General features: G+C 40.3%; 1 protein-coding gene across 2 annotated transcripts in view; it reads right to left on the reverse strand.

Annotated features, from left to right (window-relative positions):
• The window catches only part of MERTK (MER proto-oncogene, tyrosine kinase), a 138,341-nt gene that overhangs the window by 44,809 nt on the left and 67,024 nt on the right, over positions 1–26,508 (reverse strand). For both annotated transcript variants that reach the window (XM_070734622.1, XM_070734621.1), the window contains exons 11-14: positions 22,791–22,876; positions 17,757–17,852; positions 1,424–1,504; positions 557–649 (exon numbers count right to left, since the gene is read on the reverse strand). In XM_070734622.1, coding sequence (XP_070590723.1) covers positions 557–649; positions 1,424–1,504; positions 17,757–17,852; positions 22,791–22,876 — 356 coding nt within the window. The remainder of the gene's footprint in view (positions 1–556; positions 650–1,423; positions 1,505–17,756; positions 17,853–22,790; positions 22,877–26,508) is intronic.

The raw sequence follows: 26,508 nt of genomic DNA on the forward strand, positions 1-26,508 counted from the left end.
CCCCAGGGAAAGAGCCTTCTCTGTGGTGGCCCCGGCCCTCTGGAATCAACTCCCCCCAGAGATCAGAACTGCCCCCACCCTCCTTGTCATTTGCAAACTACTTAAGACCCACCTATATCGCCAGGCAAGGGGGAATTGAGACATCTCCCCCAGGCTTTTTATAGTTTTATGTATGGAATGCATGTGTTGCATGGTTTTTAAATGATGGGGTTTTAGATGCTTTTTTAATATTAGATTTGTTTATATTGTCACACTGTTTTATTAATGTTGTGAGCCGCCCCGAGTCTTCGGAGAGGGCATACAAATCTAATAAATTATTATTATTATTAAATTATTATTATTAAATTATTCAAATTTCATATTAGATGCATTACTAATTTACAATTGTCTAAGCGTGGATAAGGATATTTTCATTGATAGTTCAAATAATAAATTTAGCAATGAAATGCTAATATAAACACCCTCTGGAGGTTTCTCAAATGTACAATTATCTCCTGATGCATGCTTCAGGTTATCTTGTGCTTATATTTTTTTACCCAATAAGTAGTTGATTTACCAAGAAGTTTGATGACATTTGGGTGATCAAAGTCTTTCATACAAGCTGCTTCTCTGAGGAACTCTTCAATCTCTCGTTGGGAAAAGCTGTCCACTGAAATATAATGGAATAAATGAAAAGGTTTAGTAAGAAGTTAGTATTTTAAACACAGAACAATATTTTGCATATTGAAAGGAAAGTTTAGCTTGTCCTAAGCATTTGTTAACAGAACATTATCCCTTGTGATCAGATGTATGAGTAGGTTATTGTGGTGAAAATTAAGACCAGCATTGTTCCCCATGATTTTAGTCAAAGGTCAGAACAAAGGAATGCAGCATAACTAAATAACAGTTGTTACTTCCACTGGAAGCAGGCTTTTTCAATGTTTCAAGGCAAATTTCTAGTTTTTATTGAAATTATGGGTAAACACTACAACTTTCGAGATTAAATTGTGATAAGACTTATATTCTCAAGCATAAACTTCTATTTTAGAAACTAAGATATTACAGAATTGAATGCAAGATGGAATCTGAGATTATTTTATAATCTGGTCGTTTTCCTTAAGTTGTCTCCGAGAAAAAAATCCTCAAAACAGAGATTAGCTTTTTAATAAGCACTGCTAGCAGATATGTGATTATTTTTTTAAATTATTTTGATATATTGTATTTGATAACATGAAAAGTAGTACAGTATATACATACCTTTTAACAATAGATTACTGAATAATAGAGAGCCTTATGTCTCTTCATAGATTTTCTGGATTCTTAATTGGAAAGGATTTTCTCTTTTTGGAGTTCTACAACATTTGATTGTCTATGTTTTTAAATGCTCCTGAATATTTCTTAAACACAAATAACTTCAGATCTGTAGAGACCAGATAATACTTACATTTCATTGTTTTCACAGCAACTTTCTGAGTGGTTCCATCAGGATTACTGAGACTCCCTTCCATGACTGATCCAAATTCCCCTAAATGATGAAATAATACCATGTTTAACTCCATACATAAAATCCCATCTCAAAATTCAGTTAGCAAGACTGAGAGGATTCTTCAGGTCAAAGAGAACAAATGGGGATAGGCTCAGATGCCTCGTGTTATCAAGCTATTTAATCCCAAATTTGCTGAGATTACATACATTCACAGGAAGCCAAAGGTAAAATCTGCATTGGAACATTGGCAAAAAGGACATAAATAATCTTAATCTCTTCCATGGCCATTAATGATCATCTACAAACTCACTCTTAGACAAATAAGATATTTTCAATCCTCTTGTGTAAGCCTTAAGTGTATCCCATATGTTTTGTATTGATGTGGGTTGTTTTTTATTTTCTATCAAAAATAACTCTATTTCTTTATTGATCATATTGATATAGCTTAGTTGTAAAATTCCTGCCACTATTGTCACCATCACTTCTTCCAGATTTTCTCCTTCTGTTTCTACAATATTTTGGAATCTAAGAAAATATGAAGATCTCTCCATTTCTAAATTAATCAATGAATTTTCTAATTCTTTGTTAGAGTCCATCAATTTCTGATCTACCTGTTCTATTTTTTTTATTTTGATCTGCTCTTTTTCTTCTTTTTTTAAATAGTTTTTATTAAGTTTCTTTTAAAAATACATATATCAAAAGAAAATAATACAATACAAAAATACAAAAACAACAACAAACAATTCAAAATAATATGTAAACTTATACCTTAAAAGGGAGAAAAATAAACCATTCTCTACTACAATTATCAATATCTATACAATGAAATTTATATAAAATATTTTCATTTTCTGGCTTGAGTATTTGGTGTCCCTTTACTTGTCTTGGTTATTGTTATCTTATCCATAGATCAGTTATTTTCCTACCGCCTTATGTTAGTTCTCCATTAAATGTTTAATATCCAAAAAAATACTTACTTTGTATACATAATACATAAATATATAATAAGTTTAATTGTATTGTTCAAGGATTCCTTTTTAAGTATTAAATTATTAATTATATTGCAATTTTAATTTTCTTTTCCTGAACCATTCATAAAAGCAATTCCAAATTTTGTAATAGTCTTCTTTATTTCTTAATTTTAACATTAGAGCATCTGCCTCTGTACAGTCAATTTTTTTTTAAGGGTTAGTAGATTTGGTTGGTTCCAACTTTGAACTACTGCCATTCTGGCTGCTGTTAATATATGTATTGCTAAATAGTATTTATCTTGATCTAGTTTTTGGTCTATAATTCCTAATAGATATGCTTCAGGTTTCCTGTTTACTTTATTTATTTATTTTAAAATAGTTTTTATTATATTACAGAAATAAAAAAGGAAGAACAAATACATCTTAATTTGCATCGCTATATCGACATATACTATTAGCTATACGATCCTTGTGTTTGTTTCATATAATTGTTCTGTACAGATAATCTATATCATTTCAAAATAACCAGCATAATATATCAATACTTAAAAGTAAATTCTAAACCTTCTGTCTAACTGTTTTTTACATTCTGTCCCTTCCTTCACCCATGCCCCCCCTTGAACTGTTTCTTAACAGTTCTAAATTCCTATAATTAATGGTATGCGGCATATGGTGCTGCAGTTTTACCATATTTTTTCTGATATACACTTTATCCAAGGTCAGTTTGGATTGAAGATGATATCCAGTCAGTTAAAAAATTTCAGAATTTTGTGTTTGGTCACTTTCAATATTTTTTCTATGTGTCAACCTGTTTTAGTTTAAATTTTGTATTTTTTCTTTTTGTTACCCATTTGTAAAATTTTTCCCAAATTTCATAGTATCTTGAGTCCTCTTTGTTTTTGAGTTTTTGGGTGAGTCTGTCCATTTCTGCACAGTCATATATTTTCTTAATAATTTCTCTTTCTGATGGTGTATCCCCTTTTTTCCAGTTCTGTGCAATTGTAATTCTTGTGGCTGTGATTATGTGGTGAATCAAATAGAAATAGTCTTTTTTACATTTTTGATCTATTATGCCCAAAAGAAACGTCTCTGGTTTTAATTTTAGTGTGATTGTCGTAATATCCCGAATCCATCCTTGAATTTTTTTCCAGATCTTTTTTATACGTGGACATGTCCACCACAGGTGGAAATAGGATCCACTTTTGTTGTTGCACCTCCAACAATTTGGCTTGAGATTAGGGTAAATTTTAGCTAATCTGGCTGGTGCTAGGTGCCATCTGTAAAACATTTTTGGTAAATTTTCCTTATATGGTACTGATTTTGTTAATTTAAGATTTTTCCACATTTGCTCCCATTGGTCTAGATAAATATTATATCCTATATTTTGAGCCCAACTAATCATGTTTTCTTTTACTATCTCGATTTCCATTTTATATCCCATTATGTAATTATACATTCTAGGTATAAAAATTTTTTCGTGTCCTAATAGTAATTTATCAATTAAACTGTCTTTTTCCTGAATTCCCTCTTTCTTTTTGTCTTTGTTCTTTTGTCCGGATTTGAGAGTAAGGCCACCAATCAATATTAATGTTTTGATTTTCTAATTGTTGCCTTGTTTTGATGTTTCCCTTCTTGTCAAGTAGGTGGTTATAGATCAGCAATTTTTGAATTTGAAAGATATTAGGGTAAGAGCTTCCACGCTAGAGTACCACCTTGGAATTTTAAGGTAGTGCTCTTTTTTAATCTTCATCCAAATATTCATTAAGGAACCTCTAATCATATGGTTTTTGAAGTACATTGGAATCTTATCTTTTTCGTTCCAGAGAAAACCGTGCCATCCCTGTAAAATATCGTGCCCTTCTAATGCCAATAATCTTTGATTTTAAAGATTTATCCAATCCTTTAGCCAGAGCAGAACCGCTGATTGGTAATAGGTTTCAAAATTTGGTAGGCCAAATCCAGCTTGTGTAACTTTATCTTGTAGGAATTTGAATCTTACCCTTGGTTCCCCCCCCCCCCCCCAAGATAAATTTGGAAATAGTTGTGTTTAGTTTTGTAAAGAAATTTTTATTCAGTTTTACTGGGATGGTCTGAAATAGATATAAAAATTTTGGCAAAATGGACATTTTAATTGTAGCGATCCTCCCTGTCAATGAAATATGAAGTTTGTTCCATCTAATTAATTGTTGCTCCGTTTTTTTAATGAGTGTGTCATGGTTATCTTTTTGAATCGTACTGCATCTTTTAGTTAATGTTATACCCAAATATTTTACTTTTTTAACAATTTGAATTCCTAAATTTCTTTCTAATTCCTGGTCTTGTTTAAGGTCCATATTTTTGGTTATAATTTTAGTTTTTTGTTTGTTAATTTTTAAACCTGCTACCTCTCCATATTGTTTTAGTTCTTTCATTCAATATTCACCAGCTTCTATAGGGTCGTCCAAAATAAATACTAAATTGTCCGCATAGGCCTGTACTTTAAATTCCTGTTTCCTAACCTTCAGGCCTGTAATCTTTATATTAGTTCTTACTTGGTTAAGCAATGTTTCCACCGCTAAAATGTATAAAAGCGGGGATAGCGGACATCCTTGACAAAATCCTTTTAAAATTTGGAACGAATTTGTTAATTCACCGTTGGTTATAATTTTGGCCGACTGAGTATGGTATATAGTTTGTATCATTTTTATAATTTTTGAGCCAAATTCCATTTTTTAATTAGTTCCAGGATGAATTCCCATCTCAGGTTGTCAAAAGCTTTTTAGGCATCTAGAAATATTAACGCTAGTTGTCTTTCCGAATGTACCTCGTAATATTCTAAAATATTCAATATCGTTCTTGTGTTATTTCGTATGTATCTTCCTGGCAGGAATCCGTTTTGATCAATATTTTATTCTTTTGTTCAAGATTGGTTTGAGTCTCTCTGCCATGATTGACATAAAAATTTTGTAGTCAACATTAAGAAGCGATATTGGTCTATAGTTTTGTATATATATATTTTTTTAGCAGGGTCTTTCAGAATTATACTTACTAGGGCCTGTGTCAGGTTTCCTATTTACTTTAACTTTAAGTATATCAAATAGCCATTTTTGTCTATTGATCCAGAATTTTTAAATCATTGGACAAGTCTACCAAACATGATAGTATGTTCCCATCTTTTCCTTACATCTCCAACATTGCAGTTTTAGTTTTGGGTACATCTGGGCCAGTTTTGCGGGGGAAAAATGCCATCTATAATACATCTTATAAAGGTTCTCCCTATATACCGATGATTTTGTTAATTTATAATTTTTTTACCAAATTATGTCCCATTTGTCTAAATTAACATTATAACTGAAATTCTTGATCCAATTATGTATGTTACCTTTAACTAGGAACTCTTCCATTTTATAATTCAATAAATATTTATATAGCTTAGAGATATTTTTTTAATTTTGTCCTAAAATTATTTTATCCAATTTGGATTCTCCTTTTTGTATTCCCATTATTTTGTCTTTTTGAAATCTTGATTTTATTTGGGTATAGGGCCACCAATCTACTTTTACACCATTCTTTTCTAATTGATCTCTATCTTTCAATTCGCCTCTTTCATCAAATAGTTGATAGTAATTAATCATCCCTCTTAAATCTTTAGTATTCAGGTGTAATAATTGCTTCCATACTGGAAAAACATTTTGGAATTTGTAGATAATGGGCTCTTTTAATTTTAATCCATATCATACAGATCGAATTTCTAATTACATGACGACTAAAATATTTATGTGTTTTATCTTTTACTTATTTCATGTTTTGTGGGGAGGAAGAAGGAAAATTAAAGGAGCAATAGACAAAAGTCTAAGTTTCATTTTGTTATTCAGCCAATATTGAGTTGTCGGTGTTTCATCATTCTTCTTGGTTAATTAAGAATTTATCCATAAGTTTATTATTTATTTACCACCTTATGTTAAGGTTATCTTTAGTATTGGTAACTTAAAAATTATTATTTCTATACATAAATTACATGTATATATATAATTAAATTCATTGTAGCTTTCAGAATGAAACATTAGATAGAAAAGAAACAGTAGAATATTGTATTATTATCTATCTTATTATTTTAGTTTCCTTTCCTTTTTGCTAACCAGTCATAGAAATACTTCCAAATTTTATAGTAATCGGTGTCTTCTTTGTTTCTTAGTTTTAATGTTAGCGCATCCGCTTCTGCACAATCTAACATTTTTTTAAGGATGAGTGAATCATTTGGTATTTCAGGTTGTTTCCAACATTGTGCTACTGCCATCCTAGCAGCAGTCAGGGCATGTATTATCAAATAATATTTGTTTTTTCTAATTTTTGGTCAATAATGCCTAATAAGTATGCTTCAGGTTTCATGATTACTTTGATTTTAAGGATTTCCTCTAACCATCTTTGTATTTTGCGGCAGAAATTTTTGACCTTTGGGCAGGTCCACCAGACATGGTAATATGTTCCCCATTTTTCTTCACATTTTCAACATTGTGGATTTAATTTGGGGTACATCTGTGCTAATCTTGCCGGTGAGAGATGCCATCTATAATACATCTTGTATAGATTTTCTTTATACGCTGCTGATTTTGTTAATTTGTAATTCTTTGACCAGATAATATCCCATTTATTCAAATTAACATTATATCCGAAGTTTCTAATCCAATTATGTATATTCCCTTTGACTAGATATTCTTCCATTTTATAATCTAATAAGTATTTATATAATTTAGAAATAATTTTCTTGTCTTGGCCTAATATTATTTTATCCAATTCAGAGTCCTTTCTTTGTATACCTATTTTTTTATCCTTTAAAAATCTTGATTTTATTAGGCTATAGGGCCACCAGTCCAATTTTAAACCTTCCTTTTCTAGTTGGTCTCTGTTCTTTAGGTCACCTCTTTCATCTATTAATTGCCCATATTTCGCCATCCCTTGTAGACTTTTAGTATTTGGGTGCATTGTCGCCTCCATGGTTGAGAACCATTTTGGGATTTGTGAGTAGTGGGCTTTTTTATTTTGATCCATATCTTCAATAACGAATTTCTAATTATGTGTTGTCTAAAATATTTGTGTATTTTGTCTTTATCGTCCCACAGAAATGCATGCCATCCTATTATTAGGTCATGGCCTTCTAATGTTAAGATTCTCTAGTTTTTCTAGTTTTACCCACTCTCTTACCAGTCTATGCAAGTTGCTTGGTAATATAATTCAAAGTCCGGTAGTCCAAAGCCTCCTTGTTTTTTGTTGTCTTGTAAATATTGTATTTTTATTCTCGGCTTTCCCCCGTTCCATATAAATTTAGTTAGAATACTATTAAGATTTTGAAATGATTCCTTTTTAAGCCTTATTGGAATTGTCCTAAATAAGTATAATATCTTTGGTAGAATGGACATTTTATTGTAGCTATTCTCCCGATAAGAGAGATCGGTAATTTATTCCACGTATCTAATTTGATTTGTATTTTCTTAATTAATTCTGTATAATTCTGTTCTCTGATTGTACTAGCTCTAGCAGAAAGATTTATGCCTAAATACTTAATTTTTTTCTCTATTTGTAATCCTAATTTGTGTTCTAAATCTTGTTTTTCTTTATGATTTAAATTTTTAGTTATTATTTTGGTCTTTTGTTTATTAATTTTTAGCCCTGCCACCTTTCCAAATTCTGATATTTCTTCGAGAAGATTAATTCCAGATTGGTCGGGTTCTTCAATATTAAAAACCAAATCATCGGCATGGGGTTTTTTGTTTGTTTTTGTTGTTGTAATTGTTGTTTTTGACTATGGTTCTCTGATTGTATGTTATATGTTTTTTTAATGGAAAAACTTAATGAAATATTTTTTAAAAAATATTTCTGTGTTTTATCTTTTTCATCCCATAAAAAAGCATGCCATCCCACCAATAGGTCTTGGTCTTCCAATAATAACAATCTTTTGTTTTCTAACTTTATCCATTCTCTTACCCAATCCATATATGATGCATAATAGTATAACTCGAAATCAGGTAAGCTGAAACCTCCTTGTCTCTTATTATCTTGAAGGTATTGTAATTTGATTCTGGGTTTTTTCCCTGCCCATATGAATTTGGTTATAATTCTATTTAATTCTTGAAAAAAATCTTTAGAGTAATTGGGACTGTTCAGAATAAATACTGTATAATATTTTGGTAAGATTGACATTTTAACTGCTGAAATTCTCCCAATAAGGGAGATAGGCAGTTTATTCCATTTCTCCAAATTTATTTATATTTTCCTAATTAATTCTGTATAATTTTCCTCTTTAATTGTAATCGCCATGAAATAACAAAAGTAACAAACTCAAGTCAATTAACCAGTAGCTGTGAATTCGTCACTGCTACTACTCTTCAGACATTGTAAACTCACTACGATTTATGAAATGCAAACACAAGGTCCTGGGAAAATCCGGAATGGCAATGCAAACTCCACAAGCACGATCAGATAATCTTCCACACTGCAAAGCCGGCACGCTGCCCATTTAACAGCAGCCCTAATTATTTGAACCCCACCCAACCACAGGTGGACTCTATTATCTCCTGTAATATTTGAGAAGCTGTCCTCTTCTATGCATAGCTCTACGCATGCGTGACTCTATCACACCTCATCAGAGTTTATTGAAGAAAAGGAAGATGATGACTGGCTTCTTCCTGGGCTGCCTGCCAGGCCCCCCTCTGAAGGTCCCAGCTCATAGACACTCCCCTCTTCAGATGATAATTTGCTTCCCAACTCTGTCGGCAGCAAAACAGGCCTGTGACATTTGGATGTTTCACCCACATCCACCCCCACAGTCCTTGGGACAGGAGCTGGCCCAGAGCCAACCACAACACCATCACCCCCAGAAGGCCCCTCCCCTGACTCCAGTGCAAGGGACGGGGCTTCTTTGGAAATTGTGCATGAAAAGCCTGAATGAGGGCAGGAGCATCAACCAATGCAGCCTCTACCCACGAGCAATCGTCTGGCTCGCCCTCCACCCATTGCACAAGGTATTTAAAGCAATCGTCCACCCAATGGGAGTCCCGGATGGCATGGATCATGACATTGGGCAGGTGATTACGAACACAGGGTGCAGGCAAAAGAGGGATACTTGGGTGAAGCGGGCAGTCAGGTGGAACAGGAACCAAGAGGGAACGATGGAAAACGGGTCGAACATGCATGTTGGCAGGCGAGGTAAGACGATACACCACTGGATTGATGACCTGCTCAATCGGGAAAGGGCCCATGAAGTGTGGGTCTAATTTATGGCGAGGCAATTCCGAAGCGATGTGTTTTGTGGACAACCACACCTGATCCCCAACGGCCAACGTGGGGACGTCTCACGGGGACTGGTCAGCAAATCGCTCATAGTCCTCTTTGGCCTTGATCATGAAATGCTTCACCATTTCATGAACTGCCTGAAGTTCAGATAGGAAGTCCTCTGCTACTGGGACCGGGGAATCTAAAAGGGTTAACGGGAAAAATGGATGAAATCCGTAATTCACATAGAATGGCATGAGTCGTATTGAGGTATGCCGGGAGTTGTTAAATGCAAATTCAGCCACTGGGAGGAAAGATGACCAGTCAGGTCTGACACAAAGCACCATAGGTATTGCTCCAGAATGCCAATGGTTTTCTCAGTACCACCATCAGTCTGAGGGTGCTGGGTCGAGGCAAGACAAACTTTAACCTGTAATGCAGACATGAGTTCCTTCCAGAACCGTGCCGTGAACTAAGTTCCTCCATCCGACACCACTCAGTCTGGAAGTCCATGGAGCTGGAATACATGCTGCAAAAACAATTGGGCTGTGACCTGTGCTGTGGGCACCTGGTGACGGGATGAAATGTACCATTTTCGTCAACATGTCCACCACCACCATCACTGTGGTGAACCTTGACAGGGGCAAGTGTGTGACAAAATCCATGGACACAGCTCCCCACGGCCTTGTGGGCGTTGGCGAAGGCTGCAACCATCCTGGTGGGGCTCCTGTAGCCGACTTGGCTGCACGACACCATTCACATGTGGCAACATAAGAGTGAACATCATCCTGGAGCCGCGGCCACCAAAACGTTTGGGTCACTAAGTCCAAGGTTTTGAACAATCCAAAATGACCTGCTGCAGGATTGTCATGGCACTGGGACAGAATCAATTTGTGAAGCGGCGCTGCTGGTACATACAACTGCCCCCTGTACTGGAGCAGTCTATCCGCAAATGTCCAGGGAGAATTGGGCACCATTTCCCACACCTGCTGTGCTACAAACCCATCCCCCCACTGCATATCACAGATACGCCTCCGCAAGTCGACGGGGTCATGGGTAGCAGCCAACGCTTCCGCAGGCAGGATCATTTGTAACGGGGCTGGTTCTTTAGGATTCAAAAACTCTGGTTTCCTTGACAAAGCATCTGCTCTGGGGTTCTGGAAACTTGACTTGTACCAGATCCGAAAGTTGAACCTTGCTAAGAAGAACAACCAACGTATCTGTCGTTGGTTCAACTTTTGGGCCGTTTGCAGATACTCCAAATTCCTGTGGTCTGTCCGGACCTCTACCTGATGCCGAGGGCCCTTGAGATGATGTCTCCACATCTCAAACATCGACTTGGCCACCAACAGTTCTTTTTCCCAGATAGTGTAATTCCTCTCCAAGGACGTGAGTTTTCTGGAGTGGTAGGCACACGGAAACAGGGTGCCACCTTCGAGACGGGCCTGTGCCGATGGCAACATCAGAGGTGTCAGTCTCCATGACAAATGGCCGACACGGATTTGGAGCTGCAGAAAGGGCTCTTTCATAAAAGCGTCCTTGAGAGCCACAAAGGCCCACTGCTCCTCACCCCATTGAAACGGTACGTGTTTCTGCAACAAGCAGGTGAGAGGCGCAGTCAGCTGGGCAAACCCTGGGATGAACGTGCGATAATAGTTTGCAAACTCCAACAACCTCTGCACATCTTTTACTCTCCGCGGAGGTTGCCAGGTCTTGAGCGCCGACACCTTGCCCTGGTCCATGGATATGCCCCCTGGAGAAATCACATGTCCTAAAAATTCGATGGTGGTCTGCAAAAACTGACACTTCTCCAGCTTAGCATATAAACGCTGCTCTCGCAAATGGTGCAGCACCCAGCGCAAATGTCCCACATGGCTGGACTGTGATGAAGAGTACCCAAGAATGTCATCCAGAGAAATGACCACAAAATGGTCTAACATATCCCTGAATACATCATTATCAAATGCTGGAAAACCGCTGGGGCATTGGTGAGGCCGAAGGGTATCACGGTATACTCAAAATGACCGTATCGGGTGCCAAACGCTGTTTTCCACTCACCCCCTGCCTGTATACGCACCAAATTATATGCGCCGTGTAGATCTATCTTGGAAAAAACAGTGCCATCTTGTAAACGTTCCATTAATTCTGGAATCAGTGGCAAAGGATACCGGTTGTGCACCGTGATAGCGTTCAGGCGCCGGTAGTCACAGCAAGACGTAAGTCCCCAGTCTTTTTCTTGACAAACAGGACAGGCACTGATAAAGGCGAGGTCGAAGGCCTGATGAACCCTTTGGCCAGATTTTTGTCTATGAAGTCCTTGAGGGCCACTAATTCGGGTTCAGACATAGAATGTAAGCGACCAGCCGGAAGCTTGGCATCAGGAAACAGTTCTATAGCACAATCATAGGTTCGATGCAGCGGCAGCTGATCTGCCTCTTTCTCATTAAACACGTCCGCGAAGTCGGTGAGGCACTCAGGTAACACTGTTGCGAGGATTACGGGCCCTTGTGATGCACAAATATGACGGTGATGGTCCACACACTGTAGACTGGGAAACGTGACAATGTTCTGTGACCATACCGCATGAGGATCGTGCGCCCGCAACCACGACAATCCCAGAACAATAGGGAAATGGAGGCCTCGCGTAATGTAGAACTGGAGAGCCTCCTTGTGAGCCCCGATGCTTATCCGCACCGGCAGGGTCTGGAATCGGATGGGCCCAGACAACAACACCTGCCCATCTATCATTTCCACACACAACGGAGGGCTCACAGGACACAAGGGCAACAAATGTCTCTGTGCGAACGCCTCATCCAGGAAATTCATGGTGGCCCCTGAATCCAAGAGGGCAAGAACTGAAATAGATTGAGTACGACAATCCACAAGGAATTGGACATTAATTGTAAGATGGTGGTATGTTCCAGGGTCATTAGCCAAAGAATCCTGGGCAGATTAATGTCAGCCCGACCTAGCGTTGCCACCAAACCAGGCTGTGCTCGTTTCCCGACTGCACAGCCGGCGGAGAAACCAGGGGCATGGCAACTACCATCAGGGAATCGGGGGCTATGGTGGAAACACTGGTTGCAGACTATGGAAGCTGTCCTGCAGGAGTCGGGGTGGCAGCAGTCAGACCGGGAGGTATCGAGACAGCGGCAGCAGCCGTGCTTCACCATTTGCAAGGACAGGCATTCGCAAAATGACCTGCCCCCCTGAAATAGTAGCACAGGCCTGTCGCACGTCGATGCACCCTCTCCTCCAGGGTCATGCGGGATCGAACAAAGCTCATATCCATGCCCCCCCCCCACAGGGGCATAATCCGCCATGCAAGGAGGCAGGGCTGGCATGAAGCGACGGGGTATAGGAACCGGGGTCTGAACTGGCATAGCGGATACCCCCCGCCGTGGAGCAGGCACAGGCGTGACACCAGAAATGCGGGGGGAGGACCACCCAGCCTGGCACACTTCTCGAGCCAGCAGCTAAGCCTCAATGGCCAAGCAGTGCTGCTCCAGCTCATCCAGGGTGCACCAGCTCATCTAACATTGTTTCTGACAAGCCATCCTGGAACACCTCCATCAAGGCGGCCTCATTCCACTGGACCTGTCCAATGAGACTACGAAAGTCACTTAGATATTCCGCTAATGGGTGCAAGCCTCGTTTCAACTGCTTCAATGCCCTCGTGGCCATCTGCTCCCGCACTGGATCCAAAAACTGCTGCCGCAACTGGGCGCAAAAAGCGGTATAATCCTGTAGTATTGGATCATCTCTGTCCAGCAATGGAGACACCCAGGAGGCAGCAGGGCCGGCCAATAAGCTGCAGAGGAACGCCACCTTCTCTGTATCCCTTGGAAAATGAGGCAGTTGTGCATTAATAAACAACTGCACCTGGCTGAGGAACGCTGCAAACATTTGTCGATCACCCCAAAACTTTTCAGGCATGGCCACGAAGCATTTCCTCCTTGGTAGGGGCTGTGGAGCAGGAGCTGCTGATTGCACCTGTGGAATGGCAGGCTGCTGAGATAATATATCCACCTGGTTCTGCAACTGGAGCACCATCTGCATCAAAGCTTGGACTTCTATCCTCAATGCATCAAACACTGCCTGCATTTCCTCCATACCAGCAGCCATGGTTAAACAAGGGCCAGCAAAAATAGAAGCAGGAACAAAAACATGCCAAACTGGAACGGTGTGTTTCTGAGGGGGTGGAAGATTATTCTGTTCTGCCGGCTCCTGGCACGAGCCTTCAATTAAATGTAAAAGTAGCAAAAACAGACACACACACATGACAAGGCAACAATAGTTTCTTTATCCAAAGAAAAATAGAAGAAAAACCCTCTTTTGAATTCAAAGGTCTCACTTGTAAAAACAATGCCGTGAAATAACAAAAACAACAAACTCACGTCAATTAACCAGTAGCTGTGAAGAGTAGCTACTACTCTTCAGAGGTTGTAAACTCACTATGATTTATGGTCAGATGCCTCCACAAGCACGATCAGATAATCTTCCACACTGCAAGGCCGGCACGCTGTCCATTTAACAGCAGCCCTAATTACTTGAACCCCATCCAACCACAGGTGGACTCTATTATCTCCTGTAATATTTGCGAAGCTGTCCTCTTCTATGCATAGCTCTGTGCATCCGTGGCTCTATCACATCTCATCAGAGTCTATCGAAGTTACGGAAGATGATGACTGGTTTCTTCCTGGGCTGCCTGCCAGGCCCCCCTCTGAAGGTCCCATCTCACAGACACTCCCTTCAGATGATAATTCACTTCCCGACTCTGTCGGCAGCAAAACAGGCCTGTGACATTTGGATGTTTCACCCACATCCACCCCCACAGTCCTTGGGACAGGAGCTGGCCCAGAGCCAACCACAACAGAACGTATGTTAGTAAAGTTTCGATTGCTATTATAAAAATTAATGGGGAGAGGGGATATCCTTGTCGGACTCCCTTTTCAATATTAATAGCATCAGTTAAATCACCATTGATAATTACTTTAGCTGTCTGTTGGTCTTGATTACTCTTATAAATTTTTCTTTAAATTTCATTTTTGTTAACTGATTGATAAAACATTTCCAATTTAAATTGTCAAATGCCTTCTCTGCGTCCAGAAAAATCAGAACCAATTTTTTTTCATGATGTGCTTCATAATATTCTAATATATTTGTAATGTTTCTTAAGTTGTTTCTTATGTTTCTATTAGATAAGAAATCATTTTGATCAGGGCGGATCACTTCATTAATGATTTTTTAAAATCGTTCTGCTATTATAGTTGTGAAGATTTTATAGTCTGAATTTAATAAGGCAATCGGTCTATACTGTCTGATCAAATGTTTTTGAATTGGGTCTTTAGGGATTAATGAAATTAATCCTTCCCTCCAGGATTGCAGAATTTTACCCTTATTTAAAACTTCATTCAATGTTACCAACATTAATTCCTTAAGATGTTCTTGTGCTTGTTTGTAAAATTCTGCTGGGATCCCATCCATCCCGGGGGTTTTATTGTTATTTTGTTTTTTAATGGCATTTTCTAATTCTGCCATTGATATGTCCTCTTCCATCCTATTAATGTTTAACTCTGATATTTCAGGTAGTTTAGACTCATTTAAATATGTTTGTATATCTTCCTCTTTTATCTCATCTCTTCTATAAAGCTTTTGGAAATAAATATTGGCAATTTTTCCCCCTTCTAGATCAAATTGTTTATTTCCCAATTCATCTTCCAATTGTTGAATATATTTTTTATCTTTTTCTTTTTTTTAATTTGTGGAGTAGTCATCTACCTGGCTTATTAGTCTGCTCAAAATAATTTTTGTTTGGCTAGCTTAATTTTTTGGGCTTTATCTTCCTGAACTAAGATATTTATTTTATGTTTTAACAATTTTGTTTCTTCTTTTATTTTTCCATTTTCTGGGTCATTTTGCAGTTTCTTTTCTATGTCACTTAATTCATTCTGATTCTCTCTCAATTGATTATTGATCTGCTTTTTTTTCTATGACTAATTTTTGTTCATTTTTTGTGTTGCTATTTAAGCATTTTCTAGTCTGTTTTCTAACCTTGATATGTCTGCTTTCAATTCCATGTGATTATTTGTTATTAATTCTTGTAGTTTCAAAATTGTTTCCTGCATCAAAGTCAATGTGTTGTTCATATTTTGCATTAGCATTGCTCCACCTTTATCTTTTTCAGTTGTTAACATTTTGTCAATTTGCCTTTGTGATGCTGGGGATGAGATATTGATTGACGTTGTCATGGTTGGGTTTTTTTACTGCCTCTTGGAATATTACTTGCCATTTCCTTTAAAATCTGGTCCTGCTTTTTCTAAAATTTGGAGTATCTTTTTCCATATAACCATAAAGGCTATCTAGGCTTTAACTGCACTAACCTTTGAACATTCAGACTGTATATTCTAATTAAAATTATGCAGTTGTAAGTTTATAGTTAAGAAGTTCAATTTTGGTTTTGAGCTTGAAGAATGGAATAACACACTTAGAAAGAGGAAAAAAATATAGACAAAAAGAACAAGAGAGAGAGAAGAGAACAAAAGAAAAAGGGGCAAAAGGAAAAAGATATACAAAGTATATAAAAATTGGTGTTGTCTAAATATAATATATAATATATTAAAGTATAATATAGTATACGTCAAAAAAGTATAGTATATGTCAATCTCAACACAAAGTATACTATAAAATATTTTTAATAATTACTGGCTAATACTAATAAATTACTAAAGTTACTTAAATAAATTTGATAGTACTATAAATATTGCAGCTATAACTTATCAATGTAAGTAAATAATATAAATATAAGTGTAAATAAGAAAAAAAGAAAAAGAAAAAGATGTTTTGTTTTGTGTTCCTAAATAGTATCTTAATTAATTACAGTATAAAAGTCTTAAATATATACTAAATTAATTATGTTCTTTACTATATAAATTGAATTAATTAAAACTAGCTTATTGTTTAATAAATTATTCCAATTTTTAAATACACAACTTGTAAACTTATCAAAGATTTTCTTTTCTTTTTACTTTTCCGATGAAAAAGAGAGTTTGAGAGTATCTAAGTTGTTTAGTATCTCTATGGTCTCTGCGGTCTCTGATTTTTAGCTCTAGTTGTCTGTATTTCAGCCTGTCATTTCTGTGTCTCCTGTTAGATTGCTCATTTGTCCAGTCCCCCCCCCCCAAAAGCGTCAGCAATACAATGTGATTTCCATGTTTTCCAAAAGACTCTATCTTCCTTATCTCATCTCCCTTGTCACTTCCAGCCAAATCGATCCAGTTTTTTTCAATCTTTTATTTCTTTCCTAATGGTTTTGCACGCATTATTTGTTTTTACATTGAAAAATTGCTTCAACTTACAAACTTTTCTATTTAAAGAACCTGGTCATGGAGCGAATTAAGTTCTTAAGTAGAGGTACCGCTGTATTTGTTTAATTAATATTGTCTTCAAAGGTACATGAAGAGATGTTACATTGGCCTGCTCTAATTCCCTTCCCATTACTTATTTGGCAGGCAGTTTAGCAATATTTCTATGGAAAAGCATCTCTGCCATATGGCAATAAGGAAATTAAAACCGTAGGTCATCTACGATGGCATTGCTTCTTTTATAGGGAAATTTGACTGGGACTGAAAATACCCATCAGTGATCATGTAGTAAAGATCTCAGAAAGTCTAGTCAGATTCTGAATCTTGACTACAGTAGAAAATAACTCACTGTTTTGGGGAAAGTATAGATATTGTTTGAAGTTAAGAAATTTTGCGCATTTTGCTATTTTTAGTAATATTTCAATTTTGAAGTATGTTTTATTATTTTACATATAAACTGCTCTGGGCCATGACAATAATAAATTAACAAACTAAGTGATACAATAAAAATATATTTTTAAATTAACAAGGCTCCTGCCTATTTTGTTTAATATGAGCTGTTATTTGGAACATATTTGATTGGTAATTCTCTAAGGGAGCTGGTTTGCAAAGGAAATGATTTACCATAAGCTTAACTCAGCTTATGTAGGGTGATGAAAGATGACTTGCTTGACAGTTATGACAACTGCATAGATGGATAGTACTCACCTTCTCCCAAGATTTTTCCTAGGGCCAAGTTGTTCCGGACAATCATAACATCCTGGAGTTTTTCCTGAAGTTCTTCATTTACTCCTAGGCTACCCACTGGGAAAGTAATGAACAAATGAGATGAGAGATACATATGTTTACTCTATGGGTTTTCTGGTTGCATATTAGATATGGGAAGACACCACCAAATCCTGCAGTAGAAACCAGCTATTTTATGATTAATTTAGAGTGGGAGTATCAAACTCAATTTCATTAAGGGTTGCATTAGGGTTGTGTTTGACCGTGGGGTGCTGGATGGGTATGGCCAGTATAGGCCTGGCCAGCTCGACATCACTCATGTCGGGGAGTGCCTGTGGCAGCCTGTGTTCAGCTTTCACTGGCAGAGGCACTGCGGGCCAATCCTTTGCTGTTTCCAGTAAGCATCCATGGGCCAGATGTGGCCCACAGGCCTTGAGTTTCACAACCCTGATTTAGAGGAACCATTGAACTTACCTGAACGGTCTTCTCGATGCACTGCAAGGAGAGTCCAATGTGGGTAATTCTCTAGTCTCATTGGAAGGGACTGAGTTTAATTTAAATATTAGTAAGGTACCGCCCCCTAGCCCCTCAGTCAAAAACAAAACAAAGGAGCAGTAAACCATGAACCTTTTTATTGAACCACCAAACAAACCAAAACCGAGATAACGTTAACCCATCAACCAGAAAAGCAACTAGTGGTCCTGGCCCAAAGCCGGGTGGGTTTGGACTCTCCTTGCAGTGCATCGAGAAGACCATTCAGGTAAGTTCAACAGTTCTTCTCCAATGCACTTGCAAGGAGAGTCCAATGCGGGATATATCCAAGCTCCAATCATAGGGAGGGAGAAGGCTGGACCACGGGCGCTGGAGTTGAGCACAACCTTTGTAGCACCCGCCTCTCAAAGGCCACCTCTGAAGAGGCAAAGGAGTCAATGCGGTAATGTTTTATGAAAGTGGACGGAGACGCCCATGTGGCTGCCCTGCAGATCTCTTCAAGGGACGCCTGCGTAGCCCATGCTGCTGATGTGGCCGAGCTACGGGTAGAGTGTCCAGTAACCCCCTGTGGGATCTGTTGACCTTTTGCCTTGTATGCTTTTGCAATACAGTCACGTAGCCATCGACTGATGGTTTGAGACGAAACCTTGAAACCCATGGCCTGAGATGAAAAGGACACAAACAAAGATTCAGAAGTTCTGAATGGTTGCGTTCTGTGGATATATATCTTTAGAGCCTGTCGCACATCTAATTTGTGCCACCTGAGTTCTGAAGGATGCGTGCCGTGAGTACAAAAGTCCGGCAAAACTACTTCCTGTGCCCTGTGGAACCAGGAATTTACTTTAGGCAGAAATGCTGGGTCCAGTCGTAATATGACTCTATCCGGGTGAAATTGACAGAGATCAGAACGTACTGAAAAGGCTGATATTTCTGACACACGCCTGGCTGATGTGATCGCCAGTAAGAAGGCGGTTTTGATTGACATAAAACGTAAGGGAATTGCGCAGGACTGTGGATCCGGTGGAATGGAGTCTAGAACCCAGCCTATTTCAGGAAATATGCAACCAGTTTGGTACCCCAGTGGTAGACCTCTTTGCCACGGCCCAGAACTCGCAACTTCCTCGTTTCTTCTCTCGCTTTCCTTCTCCGGGAACAGAAAGGGCGGATGCTCTATGCCAGTCATGGCCACCACATCTACTTTGTGCGTTTCCACCAATACACATCATACAGAGAGTGATTCGAAAGATCCTGGAGGAACAGGCCGAGATACTGCTATATTGGCCTCACCGGGCTTGTTTCGCGGACTTGAAAGAGCTATCCGTCTCCCTATGCTGGTGGATTCCGGACCATCGGGTCTCTCTTAAACAGGGGGACATCTTTCATCCAGAACCGCAATGGTGGCAACTGACCGTGTGGCACTTGAAGGGGATCACCTAAGGCATCACCGCCTTCCAGACACGGTCATTGCCACTATGCAAGTGGCGCACAGACCATCAACTAGGCGCATTTATCAAGCCACATGGACGTCCTTTTGTGACTTTTGCAGAGTGCAAGAAATAGATCCTCAGACTGATTCACCTGAGATAGTGCTGACGTTTCTTCAGACAGGACTAGATAAGGGGCTCGCCCCCAATACTTTGCAAAGACATGTGGCTGCATTATCTACCATATTAATCCAGGATTTCAACCGCCCCCTGACACGCCACCCTTTGATTAAAGATTTATTAAGAGGGTACTCAAATATCCGACCAGCGAAGGTACATAGATACCCGTCGTGGGATTTGCCCTTGGTACTGCAGGCCTTAACAGGGCCCCCTTTGGTAAGGATCTCCTGAGCTTTGGGCTGAGAGTCACCTTCCGTTGTGTGTGGCTGGATTTCATTCTTTAAAAGGGTAGAAGTAGCCATAGAAGTGGAGGCAGATGGTGTTGAGCCCATGGCACGATATCTATACAGGATACCGAGGTGCCCAAAAGTTTTGACAGAAAGGCCAGTGAAGGCCTCCTCTGACCCTCTAGAGTCTCTAACAAGTTGAGAATGTTTGTCTGCCTTTCCTGAGAGAGAAAGACCATACATGACTCTGTGTCGATGATCGTTCCCAGGTGTGCTAAACGTGTTGTTGGGTTCAGATGACTCTTGTCCCAATTGATCGTAAAGCCGTGTGATTGAAGTGTTCTTATGGTCCATAATACATCTTGGCGTGCTTGTGTTGGCAATTTTGACAACACTATTATGTCGTCGAGATATGCCATCAGGCGCAACGACCGGTGTCTTTGGCTTGCCGTGAGAATATCTAGCAATTTTGTAAAGGTTCTTGGCACCGACGATAGGTCAAACGGCATTGCTCTGAATTGGAAATGAGATCCGTCTAGACAGAAACATAGGAATTGTCTGTGCCCAGGATGGAGTGGCACATGAAGATACGCTTCTTTGAGGTCTATTGATGTAAATAAGTCCTTGTGACATACCGCTGAAAGAATTGAACAAAGCGAATGCATTTTGAACCTCCTGTATAGTACATAGAGGTTCAGCTGTCGCAGATTGAGAATTAGGTGACATCCTCCCAAGGCCTTGGGAACCATGAACACGACCGAGTAAAATCCCGTGCCTAGTTGTGCATAAGGAACCTTTTCGATTGCCTCTATTTGTAGGAGTTGAGTAACCTCCTGGTACAGTATTTTTTTCTTTTGTGGGGCGGCCACTGGGGGACACATCAGGAAACGGTTCAGAGGAAGATGAGCGAATTCGATCCGTAAACCCTGTGATACCGTAGCAATTGCCCAGGCATCAGAGGATGTGGTCTCCCAGGCACCTGAGAAATTCTGCAGCTTGCCCCCAAGAGGGTAGAGGTCTGCTGAGTCATTTATTACGCTTGAACCCTTTATTATTTGTTCCTCTAATGGGTCAGCATCCTTCTTGGTAAGGTCTGCTGCGATCTCCGAAGTATATGGCCTCGAACCCTGGGTGCCGGTTGAGGAGGGCTCAGACCGAAAGGGCTGTCGTCTGTTAAACGGGGTGAAACGTCTTTCCGGTCTTTTGTTCGATTTTGGCATCACTTTCTTTTTGTCCTTATCTTCAACCAGTACTCCTTCTAGCACGTCACTGAACAGCTTTCCGCCATGAAAGGGTGAAGCTGCCAAGGACCATTTGGATTTTATATCAGCCTGCCAGCTGCGCAGCCATATCAACCTGCATGAGGATATCGAAGAAGCCATTGCCTGAGAAGCAAATTTCGCTGAGTTCACTGTGGCATCCGCGGACAATTTGGTGGCTGCCAGAAGCTTGTTAAGGTCCTGGCGAAGACGTCCATCACTTGGATTGTATATCTTGAATCCATAATATAGTGGCCCGATTGAAAAATGAAGCCGCTGAAGCTGCTCGCAGGGCCCATGCTGCCATTTGGTGAGTCTTACGCACCACATTCTCAGCCCTCTTATCCTCGGCCTTGAGATCATCTGACACCTCCGAGGGAACCAAAGCATTAGACACGAGCCTTGTCACAGCTTTGTCTATGGCTGGGAACCCTAACAGGGTCTCCATGTCTTCCTCAAACGTATAAAGCTTACGTTCCACCAATGAAGGGCATGGCACGGCCGTTGGATTTTCCCATGGCCGCTTTATGTTTTCAAGGAAGAGTTGGGATGACGGAATATGTTCTATCTGTTTCTTTGGAACTGTGAACAGGACACCTGCTAAAACCGTGTTTGCTGAGGCCTTAGTCTCCTGGAGTATCTCTACCAAGATAGTACTGCTCAAAATTTTGTTATATGATGGGTGTCTCTATGTACAGAGTGCAACCATCTTCAGGATGCTTCAGGAAAGAAATGTCACTGACTTCCACATCTTACCATAGGAATTGAAAACAGCAAGTTCTAGAATAACAGGCTGAAATGTTTCCTTAAGTAAAATATTCCTGAATACTGGAATATCTTGTCTAGCCACAAGCTTTCATAGTCAGGTAGATGATAGAATTATAGTCCTATAAATATGTCTAATTGTGGTTTATTTAATGATGAACTCTAGTTTAGTATGAAGTACAAAGCCAGACAGGATTTATATAGTGTACTGCAAATGGCCGAATTACACAAGTGGCAGTTACCCATAGTAGGTAATATTATCAATGCTAATGAGTGTGGGGTTTACTCTCTGTTTATATACCCTAACTTGCTCTGCCAATGTTGGTAGGGGTGTGATTTTCTCCTTGATAGTTTCTTGATTGTTTTCTGTTTGACTGTTTGTCAAGTGTTAATCTCTGCTTATCTGGGTGTAGGCTGCTGGAGAGGATGTGTCTTTTGGTTTAATTCTTAGCTCTTTCAAATGGTCAGTAAATGTGGTTTACCTTCATATGTCTATTGACCGGTGAGCAAATAGCCAAGGATTTCACAGTTCATCCCTAAGCTTATTCTCTTCTATAGTGTGTGTGAATATATATTTATGCATAATTCTCCTCTCATCTTACAGGCTCTGTTTTAGAAATAGTCTCCCTCCCTTCCCATAAAGGATTGTAACACATATTTAAAACTTACATGTCAGTTCTACAGGTCTGCGGCCATAAGATTTCTTGACTCTGTAATTTACAGCCAGTTCTGTCTCTTGTCTGCTAAAAGCATACCTGGTGGGTAAAGAAATACAATATGTTAATGCTATCATAACTTTATTCCTGTGAATTCTTTAGGAATTATGGGTATGGGGATTGCAGCTGCCTTATGAACACTTATTGTCTTCCTTTGGGATTACTATGGGCAGGTGTTTGGCTCAGGTTGAATCAAAACGATGAAAAAGGAAAGGAAATTCCAGCTTTTCCAGTCATCTTTCATTCCTCCCCCTGAGTTATATACTTGTTTCCATTCATCTATCTCTATAAACATTCGGTACTTACACTTATCTCCCATATAAAAGGAAGGCTGAGTCATTCAACTATTTTTGGTGAAGTGGAAAATTACTTTAAATACTCATTTTGAAAATGGTGTTCATTAATAGCAATGTACTACCTAAAACTTTCATTTTCATGCTTTTACTTAATTTCCTTCTCATGACTTACAGTTGCAACATTTGAAAAAGAAACTAGAGGCCAAGTTAACGCAATTGAGATTCTATTTTAAAAACTGTCAGTGGAGACAGTAGTTTCAGGATTACCCCTCACAAAAGGCACATTCTCCTTCCTTCCTCTTCTGCCCACAGTCATGCCCTTCTCTCCAACTATCCCTAACCCCAGGGAAGAAATGCCCAAATAAGCTGAGATCCCCATTCCTTGAGTCAGTATATCCAGTGCATTCAAAAGGAAATTTTTGTGAAGTGTTTGATTCAAGAAATAATGGAGGACACGTTGTAGCCTTGATCTGTTTATTTAAGATCGGCTGGAATGAACCTCAAAGTAAACAGAACGTAGCAACAAGTGTAACAAGTACAAAAAAGCAAAGTAGCACGACTTGTGGCTCCTTTTAAAAGTTTTTCTCCTTGGAGGCGCAGCTTTGACAGCCGCTTGAATTTCCTGGCCGCGTTTTACCCAATCCATGGCTGGTATGTAGATAGGGGCATGTTTGCATACATAACACCTTTCCCCTCCTTGTCCTTTGCATATGTGTTAATCAGTCAACCAGGTGACATAGTCCTCAAATCTGATTGGCCATTGGGTTGCTCTCTCTGAGCTGGGTAATTCAGTTGAGTCGCCATCGGCAAGGAGGATGGCTGGCTCTTGCGCGGCTCCGTGGAGATCCATAGGCCTGGCCTGCATTGAGTCTCCCTGCCTTGAGCCTGCGGTACTCACACCGGCCTCCAGGAGTCCTTGGCTCCCCCTGCTGGAATCCCATGGATAATTCTAATTGTTTGTTCTTATATGGTTTGAGTTCTTCTCGGAGTGTTTCCTCTGTCCATCCCTTGAGTATGTAATTTGCTATGTTGTGAAGTGTCCTTTTGTGTTTCCTTAGACACTTCCTCAGCTGTTTGTTATGTTTGGGCAATCGCCTAATTCTATTAACAATACGTCTGCTGCTGGTGCAGGGTCATTAATTACCTTAGTTTCCGGTCAATGACTCACAATGCTGTGAGCTGCCCCGAGTCTGCGGAGAGGGGCGGCATACAAATCTAATAAATAATAATAATAATAATAATAATAATAATAATAATAATGATGATGATGATGATGATGATGACTCGGCATGGCTGATCTCCTCCCCCACACCGGTGTTTTAAGGTGTAATTGTAGCCGGATAGAAAGATTGCCCACCTGGTCATTCTGGGGTACACAAAGGCAGGTGTGGCTTTGTTTTCTGCAAATAGTCCTAATAGGGGTTTATAATAATTATTAATAATAATAATTTATTGGATTTGTATGCTGCCCCTCTCCGTATGGTCGGTAATGAGCTCGAATGACCGGCCATATAGATATTCATGAATTTTTTAACTCCTTCCATGGCTGCTAATGCTTCTTTATCTATTTGTCCACCTGTCTGGGAAGAGTTTGATCTGGTGACACCTGATGAAGTGGACAAGGCCATCGGAGCTGTGAGTTCTGCCACCTGCTTACTGGATCCGTGTCCCTCCTGGTTGGTCTCGGCCAGCAGGGAGGTGACACGGAGCTGGGCCCAGGAGATTACCAACGCTTCTTTGGGGAGGGGAGTTTTTCCACCACTCTATAAAGAAGCGCTTGTGCGCCCCCTCCTCAAGAAGCCATCCCTGGACCCAGCCGTACTTAACAACTATCGTCCAGTCTCCAACCTTCCCTTTATGGGGAAGGTTGTCGAGAAGGTGGTAGCGCTCCAGCTCCAACGGTCCTTGGAAGAAGCTGATTATCTAGGTCCCCGACAGTCAGGCTTCAGGCCCGGTTACAGCACGGAAACCGCTTTGGTCGCGTTGATGGATGATCTCTGGCGGGCCCGGGACAGGGGTTTATCCTCTGTCCTGGTGCTCCTCGATCTCTCAGCGGCTTTCGATACCATCGACCATGGTATCCTTCTGCGCCGGTTGGAGGGGTTGGGGGTGGGAGGCACTGTTCTGCAGTGGTTCTCCTCCTACCTCTCTGGCCGGTCGCAGTCGGTGTTAGTGGGGGGTCAGAGGTCGGCTCCGAGGTCTCTCCCTTGTGGAGTGCCTCAGGGGTCGGTCCTCTCCCCCTTGCTATTTAACATCTACATGAAACCGCTGGGAGAGATCATCCAAGGACATGGGGTGAGGTATCATCAATATGCCGATGATACCCAGCTTTACATCTCCACCCCATGCCCAGTCAACGAAGCGGTGGAAGTGATGTGCCGGTGCCTGGAGGCTGTCGGGGCCTGGATGGGTGTCAACAGACTCAAACTCAACCCGGATAAGACGGAGTGGCTGTGGGTTCTGCCTCCCAAGGACAATCCCATCTGTCCGTCCATCACCCTGGGGGGGGAATTATTGACCCCCTCAGAGAGGGTCCGCAACTTGGGCGTCCTCCTCGATCCACAGCTCACATTAGAAAACCATCTCTCAGCTGTGGCGAGGGGGGCGTTTGCCCAGGTTCGCCTGGTGCACCAGTTGCGGCCCTATCTGGACCGGGACTCATTGCTCACAGTCACTCATGCCCTCATCACCTCGAGGTTCGACTACTGTAATGCTCTCTACATGGGGCTACCTTTGAAAAGTGTTCGGAAACTTCAGATCGTGCAGAATGCAGCTGCGAGAGCAGTCATGGGCTTACCTAGGTACGCCCATGTTTCACCAACACTCCGCAGTCTGCATTGGCTGCCGATCAATTTCCGGTCACAATTCAAAGTGTTGGTTATGACCTTTAAAGCCCTTCATGGCATCGGACCAGAATATCTCCGAGACCGCCTCCTGCCGCACGAATCCCAGCGACCGATTAGGTCCCACAGAGTGGGCCTTCTCCGGGTCCCGTCAACCAAACAATGCCGGTTGGCGGGTCCCAGGGGAAGAGCCTTCTCTGTGGCGGCACCGGCTCTCTGGAACCAGCTCCCCCCAGAGATTAGAACTGCCCCTACTCTTCCTGCCTTCCGAAAACTCCTCAAAACCCACCTTTGTCGTCAGGCATGGGGAAACTAAACATCTCCCCTGGGCACGTTAATTTATGCATGGTATGCTTGTGTGTGTGTCTGTTATCATATGGGGTTTCTTTTCTTAAATCGTTAAATTTTAATTAATTGGATTGTTGTGACTGTTTTTACATGTTGTGAGCCGCCCCGAGTCTTCGGAGAGGGGCGGCATACAAGTCCAACAAATAAATAAATAAATAAATAAATAAATAAATATTTGGCTATA

Source organism: Erythrolamprus reginae, chromosome 1, assembly GCF_031021105.1.
Source record: "Erythrolamprus reginae isolate rEryReg1 chromosome 1, rEryReg1.hap1, whole genome shotgun sequence".
Classification (NCBI taxonomy): domain Eukaryota; kingdom Metazoa; phylum Chordata; class Lepidosauria; order Squamata; family Dipsadidae; genus Erythrolamprus; species Erythrolamprus reginae.